The sequence below is a fragment of the Sodiomyces alcalophilus genome, assembly GCF_042370955.1.
Source record: "Sodiomyces alcalophilus JCM 7366 unplaced genomic scaffold ACRALscaffold_4, whole genome shotgun sequence".
Lineage (NCBI taxonomy): Eukaryota > Fungi > Ascomycota > Sordariomycetes > Glomerellales > Plectosphaerellaceae > Sodiomyces > Sodiomyces alcalophilus.
Window position 1 is genome coordinate 3,947,007 of NW_027263535.1, and position 21,360 is coordinate 3,968,366.

At 42.6% G+C, this 21,360-nt stretch overlaps 1 protein-coding gene across 1 annotated transcript; it reads right to left on the bottom strand.

Annotated features, from left to right (window-relative positions):
- Positions 1–19,008: 19,008 nt before the first annotated feature.
- ACRALDRAFT_1063862 (uncharacterized protein) lies at positions 19,009–20,977 on the bottom strand (the record flags this gene model as incomplete). The annotated part of the gene is made up of 4 exons (XM_071016866.1): positions 19,009–20,490; positions 20,543–20,680; positions 20,739–20,832; positions 20,918–20,977. Coding segments are annotated over 4 exons (1,440 nt in total), but the record flags the coding sequence as incomplete, so codon positions are not given.
- Between the last annotated feature and the right edge of the window lie 383 nt (positions 20,978–21,360).

A 21,360-nucleotide genomic window follows, 5' to 3' on the forward strand; every position in this document is an offset into this window, starting at 1 on the left:
CTGCTTTAACCTATAGGTGGTTATAAGAGGAGGCTCCTTCGTTACTATCACGACTATATATGTCCTCTACTACCCACCTACTATCACGTTATCTCTTAACGTTAATCCTAACGGGGTAGTTTATTATCTAAGTAGAGGTCTTCCTACGCTTACTTACAGGGATTTCAGAGGATCCTTAAGGTATAGCTACCCGCCCTTTTCCGTAGCGATACGTGCCACGCACTAGATTACTATTATTCGGATACTAGAACTTAATAACGGGGGAGTAACCGCTAGCAATGGCGTGGGTCTATATAGCTTACTAAGCTTTAGAAAGTATACTATAGATAGAGCCGGCAGGTGGCCCAAGGCTATAAAGTCGTTTTATCGCGATAGTTATGGATAGTGTTAATAGAAGAGGTTAGAATATAAAAAGGTAGGAGTGTGATAATTACACCTACTTTTACAAAGGTATGTAGGCAGCTAGCTATATTATAATTTATATATACTTTAATTAAGTTAGTATAAATGTAACTGCTTATACCTACATAGCGGGAGACCCCGTTTTAGTATAGAGAAATAGGCCGTTTATATATAAGAGAACTTGTGGAGTTATGACCCACTTAGTAGGGGCCTGCTATTAGGAATCAGGGGCCTATTAAAGTTTCCCTTAATAATATCATAGTTATATAGTAGATAGATTATATAAGAGTTACTACCATAGCCGGCTAGCGTCAGGTGCTATTAGTAGTGCCCTAGTTAGACTATATAATGCCCTAGTCGGAATAAATGTCTCCTATATATATATATATATATATATTAAGAGATATCTAAAGCCCTTTCCTTAAGCAGTATACCTACACTTTATTTCCATAATACATAAAGTAAAACTGCTAAGTCTATAGCTAGTAAGAGCTCTCTACCTATAGATTAGACCGAGGGTTAGACCTAGCGCTTCTTACCTAGCGCCTATTAGCTTCAGGGCGGTGGCTTAAAGATAGAAGGCAGGGCAGATAATATACACTAACCGTATATATCTCTAGCCAGCCAGTACTATAGGACCTACAAGAGGATTTGAGTTAGGTAACCTTAGGGTGTAGTAAATAATATATAAATAGGATGGATTATCTAAAGGAGAGGGCGAGGTTCCCGCTCTATATAGCCACGGGGAAACCTTAGTCTATCTAGGACTTAGCTAGTGCTAGCACTATTCTAGCACTATATAGGCTTTAATACTAGTATAGTGCTAGCACTATTCTAGCGCTATACGGGCTTTAGTGCTAGTATAATGCTAGCACTAATCTAGCGCTATACGGGCTTTAGTGTTAGTATAATGCTGGCACTAATCCAGCGCTATACGGGCTTTAGTGCTAGTATAGTGCTGGCACTAATCCGGCGCTATACGGGCTTTAGTGCTGGTATAGTATCGGATAGTGGTGCGTAGTATATACCCCGGGAAGGATAAAGCCCTGCGTCCCGCGGGCTTCTAACTATATTTAAGTCTATATAGTCTAGCTTAGACTCGGCTAGGCCGATTATTATACTAATAATATATTATAGATATAGGCACTCTCTCTCTTTACTATTAAAAAAAATATTTACTATATAAGATAGCGCCTTCCGGGCGCGTTCTCTAACTCCGTGGGTTCCGTGTATAGCACTAGTGAGTATATCCGGCCGCCCGTCTATCTATTATAGAATTACTAACCAGGGACCCTTAAAAGAAAATATAAAAACGGAAATAAAGGGTAAGCGGGTGCTATTAGATAATAGTCACGGTGGGTGCGTCGGGCTCGTCGCTTAGGATACCCTAGGTATCCGGGTTAAGGCCGGTGATAGCGGCCACCTCCTTTATAGTGATTTCGCTGTACCTGGTTCTAAGGTCTAACGGCGTTATATCGTATAAAGCCAGAATACCCTTATAGGCCCAGCTATTATAGTGCTCCTAAATAGCTACGGTATAGTACGTAAAGGCGACGGCTAGGTCGGGGTCGTCGATAAAGCGCTATACTATTACGCTTCGCTTACCGCTTCCTAGTAATCCGTTATTCTTTAGACGCGCTATATAGACTTAGGACTCTATACGCCAGAGCGCCACTAGTAGTAGGAGATCCGCGGTATTCCAGATAGCGTTATTCGCTATATAGTTAGAGATAAATTATTCCGTAAACTTCCTAGCCGGTAGCAGGAAAACTATACTATAGGCGCGCTAGCGAATAGTGCACAGGTTCTATCCGCCTATAGTAAACTCCTCGATATAGAATTAGGCTAAGGCGTTATATAGACACGAGGCGAAACTCTTTATGGTTTAGACCTAGACCTTATCCTCGCCTATGCGTTACGTGAAGAGTCGCTTAGTAATAGGCTGGTTACTGTTATCCGTTATAGGTCGTTTAGTACCGGTTACGAATATCGGCGTAAGCCGGCTAGGACCTATAGTAACGGTCGCCGGTGGCCCTTAGCTGATTAATATATTCGTAAGTATATCAGTTACTAACCGGATAGGAGGCGTGTGTTACGTGGCTATACTTTCTAGGTAGGCTTTAATCGTTTCGGCGCGGGGTTTAAGGGCGTTACAGAATAGGGCTATGGTTATCGGGAAGCTGGCCTGGTCTATCGTGGGGTCCTATAAGTGCTTAATAATAGCGACTATTTCTAGAGCGAGCTTATTAGCTTAATTAATGGTTTCGACTATACCCTTATCGAATAAGGTGGTTACTAGTAGGGTAGCCTATTAGCGGGGGCGTATCACGCCTAATAGTCGCGGTATTAGGGATCCGTTATCGATAGTCGAGCCAGGTATAGTTCTTACGGCGTTCCTATATAGGAATTAGCCTCCCGGCCCCCGGGGGGCGTTATATCGTGCTATTATAAGGTATTCCTCGAATATTTAGTTCGCTTACTACCACTATAAGATAATACGGCTATAATCAAGTAAAAATTAAGGCTACGGGTAGTTAAGTATAATATCCTTTGCTTCCGCTTCCGTTACTATACGGTTAGTAATATTACTAGGAGCGAAGATCGTTTTATTTATTCCCCTATCCTTAGGGTAGTCGTAGCCCTTTTATACTGCCTCCCGCCTATATCGGGTAATAGTGCCGCTATTATTACTCTTTTAGTCCGCGAAGGCTAGACCGATAGCTTATAGCTAGGTCTCGATCCTGTTCTTGTCTCTAAACAGAGAGATAGCTCGGAAGTATCCGGCGAAGGGAAGCCCTTAGCCGTCCTTACCGCTCCGGAAATAGCGGTTAAAAGTGTCTTATAGGGCTTAGTCTTTTAATCGGTGGATATTAAAGGGGTATAGTACTACGAAGTATAAGGCGTTAGTGGTTATTAGCTATAGGAATATTTTAGCTTAACGGGATAGGCTATAGGGAGAGCTATATAGAACGTATAGATAGTAAGTAGGAGAGAGGATATAATAGGAAGGCTATAAGGGGAATAATTATAATAGGGTAGCTAAGCGGATTATAGTCACGATAGTTATTATAATCGCTTAATTATAGTAAAGGATAGAGGGAAATAGTAAGGCTATAGGCAGCGGGGAGAAATCTTTTATTTTCGGGCTAGCTATACTGATTTACGTGTACGCTAGGGCTATATAGCCGGTAGGGCTTTTATTCTTACCGGTTCAAGATTAGATAGTGTTATTCTTTTTATACCGGTTATGCCTTCTAAAGGAGCTCCCGTTATTATAGGGGACGGTTCTTTAGCCCTAGCCCGGCTCCGCCATAAGGCTAAATAGGTCCCTTTAGTTCTTTAGAGCTCGCCGGGCTCTAGTCTTTTAACCTCTTTTATTCCCTTTAATACTAAGCGAAGCACTTTTAAAGCTCTTTAACGTTCCTCGAATTCCTCCACTAAATCCGGAGCTTCTATTACGTCTACTAGTATCTAGACGTTCCACTAGTCCGGCTAGTCCTTTTATCGAATAAGGTACTCGGTACGTGGCTTACCTTTTCCCCTACGGGTAATCCGTTTATCCAGGATAGCTTCGATCTCGTAGTGTTTATATAGGTCTCGCTATTACTCTTAGTCCTTATCTTACACGTTAACGGGTCCTCTAGTTTCGGGTATCTCCGTGAACCTAACTATTTAGAGTTAAGTAATACTAATAACGGGGTACACGTTAAGAGTCTTAGGCAGATCTAATCGGTACGCTAGCGGCGATACTTACTTAAGGACTTTAAAGGGGCCTATCCGTTAAGCGCCGAGCTTAGGGCTAGCCTTACCTAGGAGCGAGTATCCGCGGCTAAGGCGGATATATACGCGGTCGCCGGGCTAAAACCGAATATTACGCTATTTCTTATCGTATAGGCGCTTTATATATATCTATACTATTATAATAATAAGTTTCGTATCCTCCTAAAATATCTTATATATAAACTTAGGGTTAATATTACTAATTAGGTTAAGTAGGCTATTCGTTTTAGTGCCGTATAGTATCTTATTTCGTATATAGCTAAGTGTTTTATTAAAGGCGTTATTTAGGTTAAACTATAAAGGTATAATTACCTTTAGCTATAGGGCGTTTAGGTTATCCGCTAGGTATATACGTATCCCGATCTTAATAGTTTAGTTCTTCCTCTCGGAAATACTATCGGTTTAAGGATACTAGGCCATTAAGAACTTTAGCTTAGTTCCGGCTACCTTCTATAAAGTTATCTAGAAGTCTAATAAGAACTTAGGGTCACGGTCTAAGATAATAGCGCGGGGGATATACTAGTTACCTATCTAGAGGGCTTAAAAAAGCACGGACGCCTAGTCCTTAGCGGTATAGGTGCTATAGCCAGGGATAAGCAGGGAGGCCTTTAAGAACTTATCCGTAACGGTTAGGAGGGCGTCGAATAAAGGGAAGCCTTCGCGCTACCACGGTATCCCTACGGAGGGCACTTCGGGCAGTCCGATAATAAAGTCTATAGCGATAGTATAAAAAAGGATTAGGGGCGTTAGGATAGGCTATATCTTATTAAGGGGAGCCTGCCGATCCGTTTAGTGGGTACGATATATCTTATATTAAGCGATATATAAGTCGACCTCTTTACGGAGTTATAGGATTACGAAGCGGCTAACTAAATCGTACTATATCCGTTTAGCTCTAAAATAGTACTAGTCGTTATAGGCGGCCTAGAGGAATTCCTTACGCAGGGAGAAGGGGATATAAAGGCGCTTTCTTTTATTTAAATCCACCTAGTATAAGAGACTATTATTTACCTCGAAAAGGATCTTAACTAGTAAGTTATAGTTAGTGGTCTAGGTAAGGATAAGTGCTTACTTAGAGTCGTTAGCGTATCCTTCGATAATCCTTTATCGTATATTATCCTCTATTTAGATTTCGCTAATATAGTGTATAGCCTAGTCTTCCTAAATCCGGTCTAATTCGCTTAGACCTTCGGCTAGGGGGCCGTTAATAGTAGGCAGCTAAGATAAAGCGTCGGCTACTATGTTTATTTTACCGGGGATATATCGATAATCTAACTAGAATTAGCTAAGAAACTCGGAGGAGAGGGTAAGCTTTATATTTAGCCTGGTCTTATCGGTACTAGACAGGACTATCGACTTTATAATACCGACGGTAGCGGCATAGTCTATAAGGACTATAGTCGGGTTCTAATAAGCGGACTGAATAATAGTACGGGTCTTATAAACGGCCTATACTAGGCAGGCGACCTTAAGTTCCGTGGGCCAGTACTTTTCTTTAGCGGCGTTTAGCCCCTTACTAATATAAAGCACTAGTCGAATATCGGTTTTCTTAAAGGTTCCTTTAGTAAGCTATTCGGTCTTATCGACTAGTTAAATGAGTATAGCGGAGAACCTATACTTTTTAGAGGCGTTTAGCTAAATAAAGAGGATCTTAGTAGGGATATAGTAGAACAGGTAAGTGTCTAAGGTAAGAGCACCGGTAATATCATAAAACGCAGCTAACTCTTTAGTAGTGGCTTTAAACATCGTGTATCTAGTATACGCCTTATAGGCCTATCCCTTATCTTTCCCGATTTAATAAGCCTTAGCGAGAAGGGTTATTTTCCGTTATTAAAGGGGATATAACGAAAGGAAAGTCCGTAGACTTCAGTTAAGGAAAAGATATCATAGAAAAGGCTCGATAGCTTAGTATCGTAGAGTGATCGCAGTATATTCGTTAACTAAGCGCTGACTTTAAACCAAGACTTTAACTTAAGGGATTAAACTGATCCCTTAACGTACGTATAGAGATAGGTTCGGATCGGTGGTCCGTGCGCGGTTATCGGTCCGACTATATGCCGATAGGTCTGCGATTATCTCGTTATACTACCCCCCCTCCTAATAAGTCTAGTCCCACAGACTTATAATGCCTTTAATTACGCGTTTATCGCGATTAATTATCTCTCTCTATTTGGCTTTATACGAGCCCTTGTTAAAAGCCCGTAGAAAAGAAAGAGTGGCCGCTCCTTTGTTTACCTGCTCGCCGGCGTTCTATCGCCGACTATATGCCTCGTGATTTATCCGAATATTACTATAGAAACTCCGCGATGCTTATTATTATTGCTTATGGTTATCTAACCTTTCGCGGATATTATGCCTAACCTTAGGTAACCGTTCGGCGACGAGTATATAGTTCCTCGCGTAATCTCCTTTATAGCTCCTAATTTTCTTCCTATAACCATCTTATATCTTTATAATCGCCGATCGTTTATCGATTATACTGCTAGCTATCAATTTCTATTATTATTATCGTTATTATTATTATTATTATTTTTATCGTCGACCGCACGCCGTTATATTATAGGTTAATTTATAGCTTATTATCGCCTTACGCGATATAAAATTCGATATAGCTAAGGGTTAGGCCTTAGTGCTTAAAGATAAGGCTCCCTATGTCTTTTACGTTTCCTGTCTAGATTCGTATATTATTATCGAATATTTCAATAAAGCCGGCGACGGCTTAGGAGCTAGTCGCTATATCGTATATACCCGCGGTTATTAATAATATACCGCCGTATATTCGCTATCCCTTAGGCGTTTCCCTATACTAATAGTTTATTAGATCCCCGACTTCCTTTTAGGTATCGCTTAGTTACTATAGAATAGTAGTAAGCGTATCCACGAAATAGACGATAACCTAACGCCGATAGCTTAGCGTTACGCTTATAAGCGTATTTCGAAAGCCTATAAGTGGTTCCGTGTCGTTATAGCCCGTAGCGAGAAAAAACTTACCGTTAAGAATATAAGTTCCTTTAGGTCGCTGATCCTTCGGCTATACACTAATAGTTAGTAGGTTTAAATATTACTTTTAGACGAGATCTCGTCCCTAAGGTCGTTAATAACGATTAACCTTATATATCGTTTTAGCCGCCTTAACGATACCGAGGCTTTAGCCTTACTTAACTAGACTCGCCCCCCTCGCGAGGATAATATCCGCGACGTTAAGTCGCTTATTTTATTTACTAAGGATTTAGCTATAAATAGTTACCGACCTTTTAATAATAAGGCTCGCTTAAGGGCCCTGGATACGTTCCCCGCCCTTAATAGCCTCGATGACCTCTTAGCGGTTATCGATAATCCTCGACGTTCTGTTTTAGTATATTATTTTACTAATCGCTTAGCGGCCCCTCGCTACGGTTATACCGCGTTAGCCGATAACGATAACGATCTTTTTTTACCGATAGCTCTAATAAGGCTATCGAGCCTATTCCTTATTCCGCCGCGGCTTATCCCTATCGCCCTGCTTATCGCCGAGCCTCTGCCGCCTCGCCGGCTACTAACACTCCGGCTCCCTCTGGCGATACCGAATACACGCCGCCGGCGTTTACCTTTTCCGATAAGGAGGATATCCCTTATCGTCGTATTCGCACGCCTCGCCGCTATATACCCGCCGCTTAATCGGCCCCCGCTAATAACGATAGTATTATAGCCGCCGGTATCGGTGATAAGACCGATTTCCACGGCTTTAGTAACTAAATTTTTCTTTAGTTCGCCGAGTATTCGCCGGTAATAGCCGCCCGAAATAGCGTTAAACTTTATTCTAATAGCTTTAGGATATATTTTAAGACTATTCGGGCTTTAACCCTATTTATTTAGTTACTATAAGGAAAGAGGTTATTATAACCTGTAATTAAGTTCTTATTTTTATATCCGACGACCCTTTAGCGCCTTATACTATCTTATAGTCGTCCTACTTTTTGTGTATATACTTTTTATGCTTTTAGTACCTCTTTCGGATCCCTAGAGCGTTTTCTAGGTGGTCCTCTAGTTCCTAGGTATTATACTTTACCGGCTAGCCTGCCCACTTTATAAGATAGAACGTTTTTCCTTATTCTTCCTTATAACTAATAATATCTTCTACCTCCTATTTATTTTACTCCTCCTCTAAAAGCGGGAGATCCTTCGCTAATAGCTCTACGGCTACTCGGTCTCTCCACGGTTCTAATAAGGATACCAGGAATATATTATATATCCTTATATACTACGAAGGAAGGCGGACCCTATACGCCTACTCGCCGATCCTCTTAGTTACTTATACCCGAATATATCGCGGTGCTAGCTTCGACCCTTACCGGAGTCGGAAATTCCTTATAGATAGTCTAATAATATCGCCTACCTTATATTACTATAGTTAGTGGCGTTTATTATAGTGCCGAGCCTAGTACTCCGTGGCACGCGCCTAGTATTCGCGGACCTTTTACCGAACTTCCGCTAGCTTCTTAATACGTTCTCGAACGCCCTATACCCTAGTATCGTCCCTAGGACGGATATATTCCACTATATATAGATAGTACCCGTATAACGCTTTATATAGCGAAATACTAAGTAAGGAATATTCGCTATTATTATAGGCGAACCCCGCTTTTAATAACTAAATAGGCCACTATATTATCGTATCGCTAGTAATTATTCGTAGGTACTTAATTAGAAACTAATATATTCGTTCCGTCTAACTATCCGTTTACGGGTAGTATACGGTGGATAGTCGCCGAGTATTTACCCGCTTATAATAAAACTCTATCTAAAACTAACTAGTAAATAGCTTATCCCGGTCTATTACTATACCCTCCGGGCTACCGAATCGGTACTTAACCTCCTTATATAGTAACGCTGCTAGCTAGGGTGCTATTAGGTCCTTCCGCGTAGGAATAAACAGGGTATACTTTATATACCGGTTAACGACTATTAAAATAGCGTTATATATTTGCTTATCGGCCCCTTTTATAGGCGGTAGACCCGTAATAAAATCCATGCTAATCTTTTAGAACGGATATATAGGCAGCGGTAGCGTCTATAGCTATCTATACGGTTTATATCGTAGCACCTATACCCCTTAACACGCCGAATATACGGCGACGTAATCGCGAATATCCGCCGCTAAGTCCACCTAGTAGAACTTTCTTAAAATCAGCTTAAGCGTCTTATTCGCTCCTATATACCCGGCTCGGGGGTTATTATAGTGCCGTCGTAGGACCTCCGCTCTTAGGGCGCCCTATATAGGTAGTACTAACCGTCCCTTAAATAGTAGCACGTCCTTATCTCCGAGAGAGTACCCCGCTCTCTTTCCGGTCCCCTAGCGAATATTCTTAATTAAGGATATATAATCCGGGTTAGTGGTTTATAGCCCTCTAACTAGATCTTCTAGTTCCTCGCTAATAATACGCCGACCTGCCGTTTTATTCCTAGCTAGCTCTTAGGCTATAGAATATAGGATATACTAATCCGGTATTATAGTAACCCTAGCCTTATTAGCCTTAGGCGTCGGCGATATCTTATCGGCGACCCTTCGCTAGGCAGTCGCCCTATATCCCGCGTCTTATATTCGGGAGCGGGTAATAGCAGCGATAATAACACGCCGAGTACTATCGATAGGACGTAGGGGTTATAGCCCTCTTCCGTCCTTATCTCTTAAGCTAGGCAGGGCCCCCTCCTATAGAGTCTATACCCGCTTATGTTTACTAGGTCTATATTCGGGTAGCGTTACCCGAGCGGCTTAAACGTATACGATCTTTACCGCGTTACTTATTAGGGTAAGATAGATACTCGCGATCCGTTAATAAACGCTTATTAGAAGGTCGCTAACTAGTTATAATCTTTATAATAGGGTAGAAAGCGTATTATTATACGGCGTCTTATCCACTATATAATCCGGCCGTCTTAATAGGCCGTTTACCGGGTTAGTTTTACCCGGACGGTATTAAACCTCGAAGTCGAATAATAATAATTAGTATACCCACCTAGTAAGCCTTCTACGAAGGTCCCGCGCCGGCGCGTTTAATACGCCCTTAAGCGCCTAATAGTCTATTAGTATAGTAAACGCCTACCCCGTGCCTTTAAGATAATAACGCTAATACTCGAGGCTTTCTATTATAGCTAATAGCTTTTACTACCCTATACCCTATTATTACTCTATCTCGGAAAGCTTCCGCGAGAAGTAGGCGACCGGTCGCTATCCAGTCTTATACTTCTAACTTAGGATCCCGGAAATAGCCTTATTCGAGGCGTCCGTCTCGACCCTTATATCCAGTACTAGATTCTAGTACCGTAGAATAGTCGCCGACCCGAAGGCGACTTTTAGTAATTCGAACGCCCGCTTAGCGCTATCTAGGAACTTAAAAGGTCCTTTTTTTTTACCCGCCTAACTACCTTTTAGTAGCGTAGTTAACGGCGTGGTTACTCTAGAGTATCCCTTAATAAACCTCCTATAGAAATTAGTAAAACCGAGGAAAACTTAGATATCTCGGAATAACTCGGGCGCCGGCTACTCGGCGACCGTATATACACGTTCCGGATCTATCGCGATACCTTCGCGGGTTATTATAAACCCTAAAAAGTCTACTTAGTTATAGTAGAATTTATACTTCGATAACTTCGCGTATAGCTAGGCCCTATAAAGCCGATCCAGGACCTTCTTTAGGTCCTTTATATATTATTCCCTTAATATAGAATATATAAGGATATTATCTAGGTAAGCGATATAATATATATCTAGTAAACCGGCGAGTACTCGGTGAATATGCGCCTAGAAAGTAGCCGGAGTATTTATTAGCCCGAATAGTATAACCGTATACTTATAGTGGCTATATCGCGTTCTAAACGCTATCTTCTAGCGGTCCTCCTTCTTAATCCGGATCCTATAATAGGTATCTCGGATATCCACCTTAGAAAAGTACTTTACCCCGGCGAGCCTATCTAATAGCTCGCCGACTAGGGGTAGAGGGTACCTATTCTTAATCGTTATAGCGTTTAACCCTTAATAATCGATATAGAGTCGTAAGCTACTATCCTTCTTAGGCACGAATAGTACTAGTAAGCCTATAAGGCTTATTAATTATTAGATACGACCGCTCGCTATCCCTGCGGCGATATACTTTTTTAGCTCCTTTAGCTAGGCTCGAGATAGGGGATATAACGGCCCGAATAGCGGTTCCTCCCCGTCTTATAAGTCGATCGTGTATTCGGCGTCTCTTTGTAAGGGCGCCTCCTTCGCGGCCTACTCCGAAAACACGTCCTAGTAGTTAGCGATTTCCGGCGGTAGTTTAACAACTAGTCCGTATATTACCTTATCGTCTATAGACGGAATAGTTATATCCGGCGTCCCTAGTATAATAGTAGTAGCGGCAGCGATATATATAATATATACCTTCGCCCGCTTTTCGATAACCTCGTAAGCCTATAGCTCGGGGTCTATAATTAAAATCGGCCCGTAAACGAATATTCGGCGAGCCGTATTAATTATAATACCTTCCTAACCTATACTATTGTTTAAGAGCAGTAATTATCCGGTACCCTTAAGTCGATCCGTATATAAGAAGACCCTTTTTAATAGGCGTGGCCGCCCCTCTACGTCTAGTAGATAGAAAGCTAAGCCGTATACTCCGCGAACCCTTGCTAGGCTACCGTCAAAGCCTTTAATCTCCGGAGTCTCGACCTCTAAGAGCGGTTTTAACCCTAAGCGTTCTACTAACGCCGGGCTAATAATATCTACCTGCGTATAGGTATCTAAATCCACGCTAAACTCGATCTCCTTTCCGTAACGGATTACTATCGCTATAGATCTCGCTACCTTACTAACTATAATCGCTAGCCGGTCGTTAGGCGTAGGTCCGGCCCCCTTATTACCTACGCCGACTCGTTTCCTAATAAATAGAGTTCTTTAACCCGAATATCGTTATCGGGGTCGTTATATATAGCGTGCACGTTACTAACGCGGGCGCGAGCCTTTACTGCCCCGTTATCGGTTATCCGTCGTTCCTTATTACTATAATAGTCCTTAGAACGGTGGCCCTTTTTATTATAGTTATAGCACTCGCCTATAAAGGCACGCGTACTAGGCTACGCTTATAAGGGCTCTAGGCCCGGGGCCTTTTAACCCGTTAAGGGCGCCCCCTTTAAGTCTGCCTTACCTGGCTCGGCGGGTATACGCCGGCCCGTTACCGGAGTGCTTACCCGGCTTAAGCGACTATCCGAATACTAGAAGTTCGATAAGGTCCTTTTACGGCCGGTATCCGACCGCTTACTATTCGCCTTCTTAATAGGGCTCGTATCCTAGAAGAGCTACGCCTCTTAAGCTAGCGTCACGGCCTTATCTAGTTTAGTCTTCCGCTCTTATATCTTATCCTTAATACGCAGGGGTAGCCGACTAAAATAGTTATAGGCACGCTCTTCGCTTCCGCTCGTCTCTTAGCCTAATAGCCGGTATAGGTTATCCCACTATTCGAATAGCTTTATCGGCGTTATATCGCCGGTTATTCGTAGCTTATAAAGTTCCTTACGGTAATAGTACCGTTATATATCCCGGGATAGATACTCTCGCCGAATAAACGCTATAAAGTTATTCTAATTCGGGTCGGTAATCTTCCGGGTATAATGCCTCTAGGACGTCTAGAAGGTATATTTAAGCTTTGTTAAAGCCTATTCGATCTGCTATAATACTAAGGCACTAGGTCTGAACTAATTCCTAGCCTTAATCGCTACTAACTAATCGTCGATTTCTATAACTATAGATAACTCTTTAATTAGCTTATAATTATATACCGGCGGTTTTTTATAATCGCGCCAGGGCGCCGGTCGTTTAGCGAGCTTCTCTATAATTACTCGATTAATCTCGCTTTATTACTAGAGATACTACGAAAACATCGTAATTAACGCCTTTTACGTCGACGTCGAGGGGCCGGCGACGGATCGCCGATCAACCTATAAACCACTATCCTTAGGACTAAGCATAACCGGTATATCCGTTAACCCCTTATTTTTATCCGACGGTCCCTATTCGGCTATTATCGTTATTAACTTTAGTATAGCGGGCGGCTACCCGGCGTCCGCTTCGCTAGCTCCCCCTAGGGGGACGCTTATTCCTTAAGTCCTTCTTAGTAGTATCTTCGGCCTAACTACCTTAAAGGTATAGAAGTTAAAGAATTATAACGAAAGGAAAGTCTATAGACTTTAGTTAAGGAAAAGATATTATAGAAAAGGCTTAATAGCTTAGTATCGCAGAGTAATCGTAGTATATTCGTTAACTAAGCGCTGACTTTAAACCAAGACTTTAACTTAAGGGATTAAACTGATCCCTTAACGTACGCATAGAGATAGGTTCGGATCGGTGGTCCGTGCGCGGTCATCGGTCCGACTACATGCTGATAGGTCTACGATTATCTTGTTATAGGGGAGCGATTCGATAAGAGAATCGGGGAATAAGATCGCGAAGCCACCCTATTATCCCGATCTAATGTTCTAATGACTAAAGAGAAGTTAGAGGGCGAATCTTTTATAGAGCCTCGGTATATTCTTTAGTATTTAATAGCCCGAGGGCGTTAACCTCGAATCCTAGTAGTTAAACTAACGGATATCTAATAAAGGACTTATCGGGAGAGATACTAATCCTCTTTTTACTAAATAGGGAGAGTACCGTGTTTAAGTGCTTAGTATAGTCGTCCTTAGTATTTAACACGATAACGATATTATTAATAAAGGCGGAGATAAAGTCCTAGTACGGGCAAAGGAGCTAGTCTATATAGCGTTAAATATACGTGGGCCAGTTACGGAAGCCTATTAGGGCGACCTTTAGTCGTTCCTATCCCTATTAGGAAATAATAGTAAACCGCTTATAGTACGGTTTATACACGGGGAACTAGTAAAAGAAAGCCTAGGCGTCGATAACGGAGATAAACTTCTTCCCTTAGAGTCGCTTAATAACCTTATCCTAGAGCGGTATCGGGTATATATCTAGGATAGTAACCTTATTTAGGGCATAAAGGTCGACTACTATACGGCCCTTACGTTTACCTTTTACCTCTTATTATATAATAAAAACCGGAGTATTAAAGGGCGTTAGTGCTAACGTCTATTCTATATAGTCCTAGTTATAGAGTCTATCTAGGGTTTAGTCTAGAAAGGCTCGGTCCTTATAGCTAAGCGGATATAGCTTCTAGCTAATCCTTTAAGTATACTATCCGTCGATTAGGGGAACGCGTATATAGTCCTTCTTATCTATATCGATAACGCCTTAGTCCGTCTAAACCTTAGGATAGTTACCGATAATCCTAGTAAAGCGTGATATAAAGCGGGCTCCGTGGTTATAGATAGTCACGCCTTCTAGAGTCGCTTTAGTTAGGGTATCTAGGCTTTTAGCGATTACGAGCTTCCCGCCGATAAGTAAATACCCTCTAAAAATATCGCCTTATCCTTCCGGACTTAGGGACTTCTCGGCGGCCTCTAATCGTTTTATTAGAATATCGCGGGCTTTATCTTACTTTATATTAAAATATCCGTTAGCCTAGAAGGGATTTATATACCCTAGCTTACTACCCCGGGAAATAAGTAGCGGCCGGTCGCTAGCGTTATAGATTAGGACGGATATCCCTTCGCTAAGGATATAGTTTAGTAAACCCTTAATATCCGGTTAGAATTTTATAGAGTCTAAGGTTACGTTCCGTTCCTTAAATAGGACGAATCTATATTAATACGGCAGAATAATAACCTTTTTAGCGGCTTTTAATCGGCGCCTAACTAATAAACGTTTAGCGAAGATATATACCGGGACGATAAGACCTTTATAGGACCTAATCTGGATAGTATCCCGCGAGTTAAGGATATCGACTTTATTCGGATAGTTAAATTCCTGCCCGAGGAGTAGGCCGGCTTTTAGCTTAGGAACTACCTAAGCCTTTATATATAGCTATCCGACTCAGGGCTAGCCGTCTACTATGCCTTATACTAGCAGGGTAAATAAAGCCTATCTAATAGTGCTTAAGGTACCCACGCCGCGAAGCGTAGATCTCTTAGTTATATCGACTTCTATATCGGGGAGGTAGGGGAGGAGGTGCTGGCTTATAACGTATCGCGAGGCACCTAAATTAATATAAGCTTCGAAAGGAGCGCTATCTAGGGTTATACGAACCTAGACCCTTACGTATATATAACCGCACGGGCCAGCTACTAAGTCTATTACTTCCTATAAGGCGCCTTCGATTAGCGGGGAGTCCTAACCGCCTTATTCCTTTATTAGGAATAGGTAGGAATAGGACTTCTTATAGCGGAGGGCCTTATTATTAGATCTTAATAGTTATTTATACCTAGTATATTATCGTCGCACCTAGTAAAGATTATAGTACTTAGGTACGAATCCGAGTCTATTAGCGACCTAGTATAGTTAATTACTACCTTTATTAGTCTCGGCTTTATTATCTATAAGGTCCTTAGAACTATTAAACTCGTTTTTAATATAGTATAGGTCCTCTGGTTCCTTATTATTTTCGTATCCTTTATCGGAGACCTTATTATCGATAATAGTATTTACTGGATCCCTGGATTATTCCCGGCGAAAGTTCCGGTTACCGCGCGCTAGTTAATTAGATATATTATTAGCTAAGAGCCGTTAGCCGCGTTCGTTTATATAGCGGTTTAGCGTTCCTAGGGCTAATAGGGCGCGGTTATTTTAGTGGAATTATCTTAGTCCTAGTCCTGGTCCTAATAAGCGATGTTCCGGGAATAGGGGATAACGCTCCGGCGCTAGGGAATATTATTCGGGCTACGGTAAGCGGCGTGGAACTAGGCTACCGCGTCGATCCGGGTACCGGGGAAAGGGCGAGTATACCTAGGAAGATTAGTTTAAGGTCGATATCCGTTCGATCTATAATAAGGTTTATCGGGTAATAAGTACCTTCTGGGCTTTATTAGTATAATTCCGGTACTATCCTAGTATTATATTAGCTAGGCTATTTATAAAGTTAGTCGCTATGGTTTCCGGTCCGGGATAGGGAATAGTATTTACTAGGTTAGTATCTAAGCGGTCCTATATAAAAACTAAATACTTACCTTTAGGTTTATTAGCCGCCTTTACTAATCGGATTACCTTATCTATAAAGATATAGATATCTTAGCGGGTAACTATATTATTTAGGGTATATTGCTTACGCCTCAGCTTATACTCGGCTTCCTTTTAAGGCAGTTAGAACCTTTCCTATAAGGCGGTCTTTTATTCCGTAACGGTGGCTATTATAGTAAGGTACGAATATCGTCCCTTATTAAGACTTATAAACTATATAGAAGCCTTACCTAATAGATAGCGGGCTAGTCCGCGGGGAAGGGACTCGCGGTGCTAGGCACTTAGGCTAGTATATTAGTCTATTACGTTAACAAAGCGGAAAATATCTATATAGATTAGTTTAGTTCCTTCGGTTTTAAGATCCTAGTTAGTAGTAAAGTATAAAGGAGGCTTAAAATAGCCTAGGTTATCGGCCTTAAATCGGTGCGTCCGATTATCGCGCTAGCTATGGATAGTAAGTAAATCCGATTATCGTATATACAGGTATAGTTCCAGGTAGTTAATATCCGGCGTATTCCCTAGTAAAGGGCCTACGCTAAGAGGATTATATCCGGGAGGACTATTACCCGGAGGGGCTATCCGGTACTATTAGCGTTCCGGGTTCCTATTATTCCCGGATCCGATATCCTCCGTCTTATCGCGAGGGTAGTATATAATATCGGAGGGTATAGGGCTTATACGTTTATCGTAGTAGCTTATAGTATCGGCTTAATAACTTTCCTAGTCGGATAATAATATACGGTTATTAGGTATTAGGGTATAGTCGGGCGTTCCTTTAAAAGGTTTAGCGTACTTTAGTAAAGGGCTTTCCGCTATATCTTTAGGGAAACTTCCGACTAGCCGTTTAATTATACTTATAGCGGGGCGGATTAGAAGCGATTCCGATCCCTTGACCTTAATCTTTAGTTCCACCGGCAAAGAATTATACCCGGCGGTAAAGGGGGCTAGCTCCTTTCCCTTTACTACGCTATTATAGGGTATAACTATAGACTTATAAAGGTCGATATACTCGGGCTCCTTCTTTAGCTAATTATAGAATACCTTTACGAAAGAGTTATAATAGGTAACCCACTTAGTAGGATAGGTTAGCTAAGGAGGCAGGATAGCTTTAGTGACTCTTCTTTTAGAGGTTATAGTATAGCTAGCTCCACTAATACCAGGGAGGTTCCTAGCTTACTCGGCTATAAAGAGGAGTAGCTAATATTCGGGTATAAGAACCTTTTCGGCTATATCTAGATAGGCGTTCGCTATTATAGCGAGGCGATATACGCCTTTTAGATCCCTTAGCGTAGGGGGAGAGTCTAGGAGAACGGGGTAAGGAGCGTCGGTTATTATTAAGCGGGTTTTATGATAATACTATTTAGTATTCGATAGGTCGTTTTAGATACGGGCCCGTCGGATAACTAGTACTCGTAGACTCTTATACTTATCGCTTACTCGCCTAGTCCTAATAAAGGGGAGGCGCTTTACTTAGTGGATTACGGTTAACCGGTACCGTTTTAGCTATATATCCGCTTAGTACGCTATATATAGCTATTTAACTAAATAGGGGTTTAGTACGCAGACCTTTATACTTTACGCTAAAAGGCTAATAAATATAGTAAGGGGCGCGTGGGTAAGTAGTTCCTTATCGGCACTATTAGGCTATAGCTTAATAGTCGCTGCTTATCGCCTAGTCCTATTTAAGGGGAGGCATTTTATTAATAACGGATAGTTACTTACCCTAGGGTCGTGTAACTAGAATAGTCTCTATAGTCGTTTAATAGGGTCGGTACCCGAACCTTACTAAAATCGAATAATCTTATTTTAGTTACTACTATTTAATATACACTAACCGTATATATCTCTAGCTAGCCAGTACTATAGGACCTATAAAAGGATTTAAGTTAGGTAACCTTAGGGTATAGTAAATAATATATAAATAGGATAAATTATCTAAAGGAGAGGGCGAGGTTCCCGCTCTATATAGCTATAAGGAAACCTCGGTCTATCTAGGACTTAGCTAGTGCTAGCACTATTCTAGCACTATATAGGCTTTAGTGCTAGTATAGTGCTAGCACTATTCCAGCGCTATACGGGCTTTAGTGCTAGTATAGTGCTAGCACTAATCTAGCGCTATACGGGCTTTAGTGTTAGTATAATACTAGCACTAATCCAGCGCTATACGGGCTTTAGTGCTAGTATAGTATCGGATAGTGGTGCGTAGCAGTAGACCTATATATCTACTATACGTCCAGGGAGGTATAAACTAGTTAGCCGATCACTGTGTTTGGCTAGGAGGATACCCGTATAGAACTTAAGAATATCTATTATATTATAACCCGACCTAAAGGTTTATCTATTCTATAACTATAATTCTATAATATACTAGGACCTTATACCCATAGTATAATTTCACACTTAAAAATATCCCTTAGCAACCTATCCTAAAAGGGTAAGGCCTATGCCAGAACCTAAATAGCGTTCTTTAGGTTACTGGTACTCGTTTTATCGACGCTAAGAGCAGCAGTAATAGTAATACCCCTTCCTCTTCCTTTTCTATATTAACGTCTTAGCCGCCTATGTCCACGGCTATCTTATTCTTATAATAAGATAATAAACGCGCCGCCTACTATTTAGTAGTTTAGTAATATAAATAAAAAATATTATTAAAAACAGATCTATAAGGTAATAAGTAAGAAGATTAGGTCTAGTCTGATTAAACCCATAGTCGGAATACCTAAGTAGTATAGTTAGAATAACGGGCCTCCTATAATATTCGACTATAGGCTAAAGAACGACTAGCCAGATAAGACCTAACAGCGACTCCTAATATAAGTATATAACCTATAGATATCCCGGAACTACCTAAAACCCTGGACCAGGACAGTGAACAATTAACCAGAAACCACCCTAAAACGCTCAATGTTCACCTAGTTGCTGATATCCGCCCCTGAGCGCAACCTACCCTATGAAACTTTAATACGCCGATGTCTCCACATTTACTAACTTAGTACATAACCTAGCTAATTCCCTCCTCCATAAAGCCTTGTTCTTCCAATCTCGTGGCTGGACTGGACCTTCATGAACCTGTTTTTAGGGCTGAGAGACCCAGGGTAAAGGATAAGTACCAACCCAGTCTGAAACCTCTGACCGCAACTGGACGATCTCGGGGTCCGTATCACCGTTGCCTAAATGTGTAATAAAGATACGGAGTAGCCCAGGCTTCTTCTCTCCACGCTCTGCCGCCGCCTGCCTTGCTGCTTTATCAATACGCACTGCAATAGTTACGGCACGATCAATGATGTCCCCTACCCGAGCAAAGTCCTCTTCTCCGAAACCTCGCGTCGTCATGGCTGGTGTGCCGATCCGGAGACCTCCAGGCACGAGAGCAGAGCGGTCGCCAGGGACGGTGTTTTTGTTGGCGGCTACCCCGACGAGTTCAAGAACACGTTCAACGCGACTGCCATCAATCTCTTGGGGCTTGAGATCCACGAGAACTAGGTGGTTCTCAGTTTCGCCACCGACCAGTTTGTAGCCGAGGCCTCCTTTGTCCTTCGATTCACCTAGGCGACGACTGAGTGCTTTCGCATTGGAAAGCACTTGAGCCTGGTAGGCGTGGAATTCGGGACTCTGCGCCTGTTTAAGGGCGACAGCCAAAGCCGTGATGGTGTGATTATGGGGGCCTCCCTGGTGACCAGGGAAAACGGAAGCGTTTATCGGACCCTCCAGATTGTACAACTCGTCCTCCTTCGTCTTTGGGTTTTGGCGACGAACGCCCTTCCGGTAGAAGATAAGAGCGCCGCGGGGTCCCCGTAAGCTCTTATGACTGGTAGTAGTGACCACGTCGGCATATGCAAAGGGACCTGGCATAACCTTTGCGGCGACCAGACCTGCAATATGTGCCATATCGGCGAGAAGATAGGCGTTAACCTTGTCGCAGATTTCGCGCATGCGTTTGTAGTCGATGAGCTTCGAATATGCACTGGTGCCGGCTACGATGATTTTGGGTCTGTAAACAATAGCTAGCTCCTCCAGCTTAGCATAGTCGATTTCACCCGTCGCCTCGTCCAACCTGTAAGGCACGGTCTCGAAGTACTTCGAAACGGCCGAGATCTTCTTGGTTGGCGTTTGGTAGCCGTGTGAGAGATGGCCGCCGTGTGGTAAGTCGAGACCCATCAGACGATCGTGAGTGTTCATCAGGGCAGAGTAGACATAGAGATTTGCGGGGGCACCAGAGAGCGCTGGGAATGTGTCAGTGAGGATGAAAAAATGACTAAAATGGCAAATGCTGACCTTGGACGTTGACTCCCCACTGCGACGCGTCGAGACTGAAGGCCTCCAGGGCCCGTTGCTGGCAAAGCCGCTCCGCCTGGTCTATAAACTCGTTACCGCCATAGTATCGCGCACCCGGGTACCCCTCAGAGTACTTGTCTGCCATGGCATGTCAGTAATAGGCTTCCTCGTTTTATCAGAGGATGGGGAGGCTTACTTTGCATGACACTACCCAGGGCATCGAGGACTGCCTGCGAAGTGAAATTCTCGGAAGGAATGAGATTAATAAAATGTTTCTGCCTATTTTTCTCCTACAAGGTATCAGTTCTGGCAAAAAGATGCCCATCCAAAGACGGGAGGTCGGCGGCACCATGCATCTTCGGAGCGGGAACATACCTTCTCTATGATGTCGTACACTGCTGGGTCCGCTTGTTGGAGATGTCCAGAGAGAAGCTGGGCATTAAGCTGGGGTTAAGCAAAGCCACCGATGGAGGTAGATTGTGATTTGAAGTCCCGCTGGCTTGAGGCATCACACACCTGCTGCTGGCCTTCCAGGCTCATTGACGAGAGCAGCCGTCTGCCATTGAACATCGCCGATGGCCGATGGTTGGTGATCGTCACTAACGTAGTTGGGGATGCATGCCGCGGAAGCAGTCGCAAAACACAGCGAGATGTTGAGATGGACATTATGACCGAAGGAGATTGTGAGACTGCTTAATGCCTCCAATGAGGAAAGACGAAGTGTCTCTAAGAAGTGGTGCAGGACAAAAGGTTCGTCAGGTTGCTGAGGGAGGTGCCCATCAGACCTGCCTACATGCTGGTTAGGAGTACCCCCCCCC